The sequence below is a fragment of the Chenopodium album genome, chromosome 23 (assembly GCF_948465745.1).
Source record: "Chenopodium album chromosome 23, dcCheAlbu1.1, whole genome shotgun sequence".
Classification (NCBI taxonomy): Eukaryota; Viridiplantae; Streptophyta; class Magnoliopsida; order Caryophyllales; family Amaranthaceae; genus Chenopodium; species Chenopodium album.
This window is the reverse complement of record NC_137856.1, coordinates 4,849,573-4,859,549: the sequence shown is the minus strand read 5'-3', so window position 1 is coordinate 4,859,549 and position 9,977 is coordinate 4,849,573. Positions and strand designations below refer to the sequence as shown.

At 35.1% G+C, this 9,977-nt stretch overlaps 1 protein-coding gene across 1 annotated transcript; it reads left to right on the top strand.

The window, feature by feature from the left end:
* Nucleotides 1-527: 527 nt before the first annotated feature.
* Nucleotides 528-7,756, top strand: LOC145606899 (kinesin-like protein KIN-14L). The gene is made up of 19 exons (XM_081662737.1): nucleotides 528-634; nucleotides 765-841; nucleotides 1,514-1,671; nucleotides 1,831-1,977; nucleotides 2,095-2,332; nucleotides 2,944-3,035; nucleotides 3,118-3,189; nucleotides 3,273-3,371; nucleotides 4,082-4,165; nucleotides 4,274-4,355; nucleotides 4,436-4,531; nucleotides 4,676-4,849; nucleotides 4,966-5,072; nucleotides 5,156-5,469; nucleotides 5,577-5,779; nucleotides 5,911-6,074; nucleotides 6,437-7,284; nucleotides 7,364-7,533; nucleotides 7,613-7,756. The coding sequence occupies exons 1-19, from the start codon at nucleotides 528-530 to the stop codon at nucleotides 7,687-7,689; spliced, it is 3,309 nt and encodes a 1,102-aa protein (XP_081518863.1). The 3' UTR covers nucleotides 7,690-7,756.
* Nucleotides 7,757-9,977: the final 2,221 nt, after the last annotated feature.

The following is a 9,977-nucleotide window of genomic DNA, read 5'->3' as shown; positions in this document are numbered from 1 at the left end:
AATAAGGCTTTGATTTTGTTGTCATAAAATTGTGATTTGGTCTCAATTGTTCACCTAGAATATTTTCTAAATAGCCCAAGAAAAAAAAAAATGAAAGAAGTCCAATACAAAACCCAACACAAAACCTCTGGCCCTACATTTGAATTCAAAAAAAAGAGCTGAATTATAACGTTAACTTCCCATGCCTCAGGTTCGGATTATCCGTACCAACACAAATAAAACAAAATTAACCGTTTGATCAAATCATAAACTCAATTCCCTTAGGCTCGGATTTTATTTTCATATTTCCCTCTTCCTTTCTTCTTCATTTTTTTCTACGAAAAAAACCCAAAAATTTTGCAGAAAAATTCACAGCTAAACTACAAAGATAATGTGAGTTTTCGATACATCAATTTTCGCCGCGTATTGGTTCTTCCATTAATTCTAACCTATCCCAAGCCCTTCCTTCGTAGAGCCGTGTATTGTAAGTGATCCGAACCTGCCCGGAGCGAGCCTCCCGGAGCGAAAAAACAAATTGGTCTGTGGTGATGTCAGAATTTGCGCCTATTTGTATCTATTTAGTGATCAGTCTGCTAGTTTCTTTGATCCCACTCGGTGTTCCTTTTCCATTTTCGGTCGGATGTTTTCGTGAGCAGTAAGCAGAAAATATCCCCTTATTTTGGGAAAGCTGGTGGCCGCTGGTTCTTCCATTAATTCTAACCTATTTCACTCATCAATCTCACTGTTATTTTTTTTTTATTTTTTATTTTTTGGGGGTGTTGCAGGGCAATAATGGCGGAAATTAGAAAAAGTGGGGAGCTACATGATTTTCATTTAGCGTCAAGAAAAGCAGAAGAATTGGGTATTGTTTTCTTTTTTAATTTTCTGGGAATTTTTATTTGTTTTTGAAAGTATGATTAATTGACTGAAATGGAAAATGATATGTAAATTGATTTGATGAGATTTATTTCTTGTTTGGGTAAACAATCCAATATGATCTTCATTAATTTTGGGTGATTATGTAATCTACCAGTTATGAAAATGGAAGAAAATTGAATCAATTCCCCTGTTTTTTTTCTTCAAATTTCCCTCTTTTATTTTTTCAATTAGCTAGAAAAACATACATAAATAATTTTTCTTGTTGTGCAAAGAATTTGTTGATACATTCTTTTTATAGTAATGGAAACCAATTACCAATCATATATGTTTCCTTAGCTCGTAGCTTCGGTATCTAATAAATCCCGTCTACATTATTGCCCTTGAAGCTCTCTTCACACCACAAACAAGAAAATCAAAAATCAATTAATCATATAAATTTCCTAAGTTTGCAAAGAATCTAAAAAAATAATTCACTTTTGAACAGTCATACAAATTTCCAAAATAAATATTGAAGATTTCTTTTTTAATTCTTCAAATTCATATCCTTTCCCCCTCTTTTTATTCTCAACATTCATTCTATTATTAATTTTTTTCTGGGTTTGCTAAGAATTTGAAGATTTATTTTTCTGAGAAAACAAAATGTACGATGATGCAGCTTTAAGGAGATATAAGGCAGTCCACTGGCTAGAATGTACTGTGGGTCCCCTTGGCATACATAGTGAACCATCAGATAGAGAGTTCATTTCTTGCTTGAGAAATGGCATAATTCTCTGCAAAGTCATTAACAAAATTCAACCTGGATGTATACCCAAGGTATTAATTTCCCTCTTCTTTTCGAGTTTTCGTGTTCGATTTCGATTAGTTTTGTGGGTTTCATTGATGTCATCAATTTGCCAATTTGGGGTTTTAGGCTTTGAAATTTTGCTGATTTTTAACATATTTTTTGTGGGATTTTTTGGGGGTGATTTTTAGGTTGTGGATAGTAGTGAGCTTGTGGCATCTGAATCAGCAATTTGGGATTCAAAACCACTGCCTGCTTATCAGTACTTTGAGAATGTTAGGAATTTTCTCATGGCAGTCAAAGAATTGAAGCTTCCTGCTTTTGAGGCTTCTGACCTGGTAAGGCTAATAAACTCCTTTGCATAAACTTAAATGTTGTCCTATTTTATTGGAAGAAGGTTTCGAGTTTGTTTCGAATCATGACATGAAGTACTGTTTTTGTTGTTAATAATTCAGGAGAATTTCGAGACAGGATCAGCAGCTAGGATAGCTGATTGCATTTTAGCGCTTAAATCTTATTATGAGTGGAAGGAGTGGAGTGGAGGGAATGGAGTTTACAAGCATGTAACAGCTAAATCTCCTCTTGTTCTGCATGCTGCTGCCAAGAACTTTTCTAGACCTTTGAGCGCGATTTCTGCTCAGCCTTGTAGGCAGTTAGACCTGTCTGCTGTGGATGAGAAACAATCACTTACAGGTTTCTTTTTGCCCAATTTTTGTTCAGTTTGCTCAGCTCTAGTGTCCATATGAACTTATTGCACTTGTAATAGTATCTCAGATTAAATGCTAGTTGACTTACGGTGTGTTTGGATAACATTAGAGGAAGGAAAAGAAGGGGAGGGAGGAGAAAAGGAGGGGAGGGAAAGGGAGGGGAGTGAAGAATGGTGAGTTTTCCTTCCTCCATTTTCTCTTCTCTTCTTTTCCTTCCATTTCTTCCTATCCAAACAAAGTGTTAATGACTTGTACCAATTTATGTTAGTTGACCTTCCAATAATTCATGGGTGAAATTGTTGCTACTTAACATTTACAGTCTCTTACAGATTTAGATAACTGCCACTCTTAGCAATTAAGGTTTAAGTTCTAATGAATGCATGTTTGCTTGACATTACTGCCCATGCTAGAAATTATAGTAAATGCAAGTATGACAATCATTCTAATCATGTGATTATGCAGACCACACCTAGGTTATCTTCTCTTTCCTTTTGTTTGTTAATTTGTGGTTGAAATTAGGTGCTAGCCGTGAATTTGTCATTTTATATTACACACTCAGTCATTGTTATTCAATCTTCCTTTTGGTGGCTTTTGTAGATTCCATTGTCAAGGCACTAACAAACGGTATGGTTGATTCAAAGGAAAACATTGATGATAATTTTCTTACTTCTTACCAAAATGGTAGCCAGGTATAGCACCTGTCTTTCTTCCCTCCCCATTCCCAAAGTTATAACATAAACATCGTGCTCACTCTATATGCTTTTGTGACAGGGTCCAATCCAACTTTTTAAAGAGATTTTGTCCAGATGTTTGGAGGAAAAACTAGGGAATAATTTTCCAATGGTTGGTGCTACTTTCCTGCTATCATTTGACATTAATGCATAAGGTAGAGCAAATACAAACTGATTTCAGCTCATTATTTTCAGCTAAAGTCTTGCTCTCAAGAAAGCTCGCAAGAAGCAGGCAGATCACATGCTTCAGTATCTATACTAAAGGAAAATTCATCTTTAATACATAGCCCTGAGGTATTTCAAAGTTCCCGTCTTTATATTTGTATTGCAATTGATAATACTGTTTCTTTATAAACTACTATTCCTATTGGATTAGTAGCTAATCACTACTTAAAAACTGGGATCGAACGATGAGCTAATTAGAGAAAATGATAATTAACTAATTGTTAAAGACTGATTCCGTGATTTCAGTGGAACCTGCAGTAAGAAGTTGCCTATTTTGGGGTAATTTATGCCTTGATAGTATATCAAAGACCATTTTTATTTCAATAGAATTAGATATCCCTTTATAGTTAAGCAAAATTCAAGAGAAATTCTAGCCTTATCACATGTGTCTAAGCTAAACATAAGGTGTTAGTAAAAACAGATGGATAAAATCAAGAGGACAATTGCTTCCGAAGTGCCTTGTCTGTCTTAGCTCATCAAACTCTACTTTTTAGTTAATCTTTAACAAATGCTTCATAAAAATAATCTGTATGTTTGTATTCTCTCTATAGAATTAAAGAAGTATAATTTATCAAAACATACAAATATGTTCGAGTAGCTAAAATGACTTCTATTTGTACCGGATAGACTGTTTGATTGAGTATTCAGTTTCTGTGAATAAAGTCAGGATCCTCTAAAGTATGTCATTTGCTATGCTGATTTTCCAGATATAATATTTCTTTGTTTATAGTCTATAATGACTAATTTCTTCTAAACTGATAACTTGCACTTCCTTAAAGCCACTGCAGTGCCACAGAGTTCAAACCAGAAAAGGTAGTAAGGATCATAGGCGTATGTTGCGAAATCAAGAAAGGGACCTTTCAGTAAGTATTCTTACTACCTTTAACCAAACTACCAAAGTAACAATTCATGGTACTTAGTTTTGCTGTAACGTTTGAGGGAATATATAATTGTTGTCCATTGTAATTCAGGATATTAAAGCCTTATGGTACAAGACAAAAAGAGAGTTTGAAGACTTGCAATCTCAGATGTCAAATGATTTAATGCATTTAGGTAGGCAATAATACTCGGTTGTATATATTTTGCTTTCTCTTAGTCCAAAGTGCTTTGTGATGATTCCTTGGCTTTTACAGGAAGTCTGGTTGAAGAGATGTCTGGCCCTGCACTTGGTTACGAAAAAGTTATCAAGGAGAACAGGAAGCTGTACAATATGGCCCAAGACTTAAAGGGTAAGTTGCTCCATATATCTCTGCACTTAATAATTCTTATGTGAGCTCAGATGTTGACTGTAATTCAGTACATTTCCTGAAGAATTCAAGGTTTACCCTTTGAAGTTAGAAGGCCTTAGATTGTGTTTTCTGATATATTTTCAGGAAATGTTAGAGTTTACTGTAGGATCAGACCCATTCTCAATACAGAAGCAAATAATGTGGTAGACTTTGTCGGGCAGGATGGATCACTTGTGATTGTTGATCCATCAAAACCAAGACACGATGGAAGAAAGATTTTCCAGTTCAATCAGGTGTATGGTCCAACGTGTACACAAGGTACGTACATACATAACTAGTGATACAAGTGAAAACCTTGTACATAATCAGATTCTTGTTTTTCATTAATAAAACTAATTCTAACTCCTCTCTGCTGAATTTTTCTTTTCTGACAGATGAGCTGTTTAAAGAGATTCAGCCATTGATCAGGTCTGTTATGGATGGCTACAACGTGTGCATCTTGGCTTATGGTCAGGCTGGATCCGGCAAGACACATACTATGGTAGTGCTCACTTATTCTATTGTCATATGTTTGTTTAGGTTCTGCTAGAGAAATTTGTGGTGATCTGATTCTGCTGCTTTTAGTATGGTACATCAGGCGTCTCAGAGAAGGATATGGGCATCAACTTCTTTGCTTTAAATGACCTCTTCCAAATAGCTGAGAGGAGGCAAGAAACAAACTATGATGTGCGTGTTCAAATGGTAGGGATATGCAACGAAGAAATACAGGACCTTCTAGCTGAAGATCCTGCATCTGACAGTGAATCAGGTCTTCCAGATGTCACATTCCATTCTGTGAAGTCAAATGTTGATGCTATCAATTTAGTAAAATTGGGAGAAAGAAAACATGCGAGTGTCAATACTTCAAAGATGAACAACATTAGCAGTCCTTGTCATAGGTCAGTGCTTAATGAATCCTTCTTGTGCTAAAAATGTTTGAACATCTAACAATTTACTGAAGGCATCATTATAAATTGCATTGAATTCATTTCTGCATCTCTTGTAGTGCTGTGGCAATCCATGTGCATGGAAAGGATACATCAGGAAATATTATTCGCGGTTGTCTACACTTGGTAGATCTTGCAGCTAGTGGAGAGGATGACAAGTCACTTTCCTGCTTGGAAGATGTCATTACATCATTTTCTCAGAAAAGTTCTAACAATCATCAAGGAAACAGTAAAATTACATCACTTTTACAAGATGCTTTAGGTATCATAATATGACACTTCTTTTATTATTTTCTAAGGCTTGAACATATGCAGTTTGAAATTTGTGATTTACCAGAAACTTCCTGCATTAAACTTACTTGCTACTTCTATAACATTCCGATAAAATTATAGGAGGAAATGCAAAGGTAGTGGTGCTCACACATGTAATTCCAGAAGGAGATAACTTCACAGAGACAGTTAGAACCTTAAAGTTTGCACAGAAAGTCTCAATTATTGAGCTCGGAGCTGTTCAGTCAAACAAAACGAACATAGAAGTTATGCAGCTTAAAGAAGAGGTATAAACTCGATATACACTGAAAATTTATGTCTTATTTGTATTTAAGTCTTCTGCTTTCATCCAAGGGAGTCTAGTACCATGAGTTTGACAACACATTTATCCATCAAGGCATCACGTCTAATTATAAGATTTTTTTTTTCTCTTCGAATTCTACTTAAATCATTCATATGAAGGGAACAAATTCCTTGCACATGATATAAATCAGTAGGCCAAGAATTACTTCTTTATCCTTGTGGACTTGAGGTTTTTCCTTGTTTTTCGGACACCTCCTGTCAAAGTAAAGTGTGCTAGAATGCTTAAAGTTGTCATACTACAGATATAGAATCGCCTCTGACTTTTTCATTCTGTGAACATGTGCAGCTTGAGATCCTTAAGAGTGCACTGGGTGACAAGGACCCAAAAAGCCCACTGCCCAACAGGCAGCTGAAATCACCTTGTTATAAAACAAGAGCAGCAATCGAAAAAAGTCCAGTAAAAACACGAAGATTGAGCTTGGAGAATCCTGGAAGCATGAAATCCGAGAGGCTGGAAAAATCACCTTTAAAGCAGCTAAAGATATCAACAGAAAATCCCAGTGCTAGGAAGCCTGATAAACTTTCTGATCCAACAACAGGAAGAAGTAAAGACCCCAAATCACCACTTGGAAAACCAGTGCTTGAAGGGTCCTTCCCAAGACCTAGGAGGTTAAGCATCGAAAATTCAATGGCTGTCAAAAGTGAGAATAAACAAAAGTTGAAGGAACCCAAAACTCCTTCTGAAGGGAAAACCACACTTAAAAGGCAAACTCCTCCAAGAACACGCCGACTAAGCATTGAGAATCCCAACTCTGTGAAGCCTGTTGCAGACATCAGAAAGAGTACTAAAACACCACAGAGTTCTATTCGTGCTCGGAGATTGAGCTTGGAAGGTCCAAAGGATCGTACAAAGAAAGGCATGCCTTCAGCTGATGTTGTCAGTTCTAAGGACTATATCAGCATTACCGAGTTTCCTAAGAGCCCTCCCCCTGCAACTCATACAAATGGACTAACTTTCACAGATTGTGCAACAAAATATCCGACGATACAACCACCAAAAACACCAGAGAGACAAAAACTTGATCTGAATGAGACGCAGACTCCTAGTGTTGCAAAAAGTACAAATAAGAAGGGGTCTCAGATCAAAAGATCACTTAGAACTATTGGAAAGTTGATCAATGGCTCTGAGAAAAGGTATTTAATGATTTTCCTTGATCAGTTTTGTTTCTTTCTGGTGTACTGTGTTAACTCTTAAGGCTTCCTGTAATTACAGGAGCCAACAGGTGGTCGAATCATTATCGATGAAGGGAAAAGACAATGCTCGTGAACCAAGATCACCCTCGACAGCCAAAGCAAGAACTGTGAGAAGACAGTCACTAACAGGCATTCCTCCACCAGGTTCAAATAGAAGATCTTCTCTTGGAGGCATATCGACTGATGCTCGTAAGTAGATACATCTGATGTGGGATTTGTTGCAGAAATTTTGACAGTGTTTCTTACATTCTTTTCTTTCTTGTTCTAGGTCCAAATGACAACAGGAATGCAAAAACACCTCCTCCTGTACGCTCATCAATGAAGATAACAAATCGATGGATGTAATTCAATCATAACAGATGCATTGTGCTTCAACTTGAAGCACAACTTAACTGATGTTCATTCGATGTAGGCCGAGTTCAGAACTTACCTGACAAGTGACTTTCAGGGACATGATGACATTGATGTAAATAGAAAATGTACTACACCACAATGGAATGTGGTGTTTCACCTCAATATCAATGTTTTTTATATTCATGATAGTTTTTATTTTGCTTGCATCCAAAATTTATATTCATGTAGATACTTGTTCTATTCTTTATCCAAATAATCCTGACTAATCTGATTACTGAGGTATGTAGCTAATATTATATCACTAAGAAGCTGCCTTTTTGAATTATATGACTTTCAGATTAGGGGAAACAAAAGCAGAAGCTATTCTGTTCTTACCAATGCAATCTGTTTTAGTATGTAAATGTTTGGTATCTATATTTTATTTTTCCCCTTTCAATAGATTTCAGTAAAGAATATACTTCCAATTTTCACTTTTAGTCACAAGTTTTAGTTTAACATCTACTCGTATCAACGTGCAACTTTGAGCTTTAATATCTTCAATATTTACCAATAAATTTTGTAAAATAAACGTAGTCAAAATAAACAAATGATATATATGTAAGGAAATTTTGTCAGAAAAAACCATTTATAACAACTATTTTGTTGGGAAAAAACCTTATAAAAATTATTTGGCACGAAAAAACCAAATTATAAATTTTTTTTTTGAAGACAGCCAAGGGTCACAATCCGGCGTTGACCGGGTGTTTTCCGACGTTGACTGAACACGTGCATGTCACATGACCTATTATTTACTAATGCCACCCAATTTCTTCAACCCCCACTAATTTCCCTCTGACTCTCTTAATTTAATTTACCCCCCCTTTTTTTTTCTACTAGTAATTTCCCTCATTCTTCTCTCTCATCTAACGAGGTAATTAATCCTCTTCTTTGCTTCCTTCTGCTATGGCATCACCCCTCAAGCTGGAAATCAATCAAAGAAGTTAATTTCCACCCACCCTAAATAATAAGTTTAGTTAATGCTTTGTATTTGTTTGATGTGGGTTTCCTTTTTTGGGTAAGTTTTTTCTGAATTTTTTTTAATTTGCTCTACAATGGCAAAGAACAAAACAAAGAAGGAGGCAAGTGTTGGAGTTGCATCGTGTTCAAAGAAGCTAAAAGGGACCAATTACAAAGAATGAGGGAAATTAGAAGTAAAAGGGGGAATATTAAATTAAGAGAGTTGGAGGGAAATTAGTGGGGGTAATTTTAGAAGAAATTGGGTGGGATTAGTAAATAATAGGTCATGTTGCATGCACATGTTCAGTTAACATTGGAAAACACTTGGTCAATGCCGGATTGTGACCCTTAGCTGTTTTCAACAAAAAAAAAAAAATTATAATCTAGTTTCTTCGTGCCAAAATTTTTTAAAAGGTTTTTTCCAACTAAATAGTTGTTATAAATGGTTTTTTCTGACAAAATTTCCTATAAATAACACAAAAGTCAAATTGCTACCACAAAAAGAGAATGCTAGAATAAATGTAAAAAGCTAATACTAATATGCAAGTACATCATTTAAATGCTTTCCTAAGCCCATACAAGGCCTGAAAAATAAGCCCCATAACTAAAAGTTTGAACCCTAATGGTCATTTTACTTAATCCACTATTTTAATTATTTATATACCATCTCATTTGAAAGATTCTTATACGTACTCACATATATATATGTAAAGGGTATATCTTTATTCATTTGATACTTTACTCATTGAAAAGTAAAAATTTTACTCAATAATATTCTTAGTTGCACTTAATTCTACACATTAATATATATAATTAGTTTTAACTTATGTTTTCTTACAAATTAAAATAGACAATTCATAAAAAATTTAGGGAGACATAAAGAGACGAAGAGAGTATAATTATCACCGATGATTGTAGTAGCTCCTCAACAAAATAGATACTACGCCGTATGATCATCGATGATTGGTAGGTAACGTGGGGTTGGCCACATGCTGTACCGACCTCTCTTAGCTTCCTAATCTTAGGATTTAAAGCTTAATGCATTGAGCGGTTGTCTAATTATATTGTCTATTATGAGTTGATGACATTATTTAAGATAGAATTGAGAAAATCCAATTTAGCGGGAATTTCTTTTAGATTGTTTAAATCACCCACCAAATAATCCCTTCATTCATTTCTTTTTTCTTTTTTTCTTTTTTTCTTTTTTTTTTCCGTATTCCGTTTTGAGCCTTTTCTTTTACAATTAATATTTTTACATTTTCTATTTGAATAATATTAATTAC

What these genes read in the sequence shown, in the direction of transcription:
- LOC145606899 (XM_081662737.1), top strand. Translation starts at nt 528, where the DNA reads ATGTCAGAATTTGCGCCTATTTGTATCTATTTAGTGATCAGTCTGCTA. An exon ending in AAGAAAAGCAGAAGAATTGG is followed by an intron (nt 842 to 1,513) that starts GTATTGTTTTCT and finishes ACGATGATGCAG; the next exon opens with CTTTAAGGAGATATAAGGCA. An exon ending in AACCTGGATGTATACCCAAG is followed by an intron (nt 1,672 to 1,830) that starts GTATTAATTTCC and finishes GGTGATTTTTAG; the next exon opens with GTTGTGGATAGTAGTGAGCT.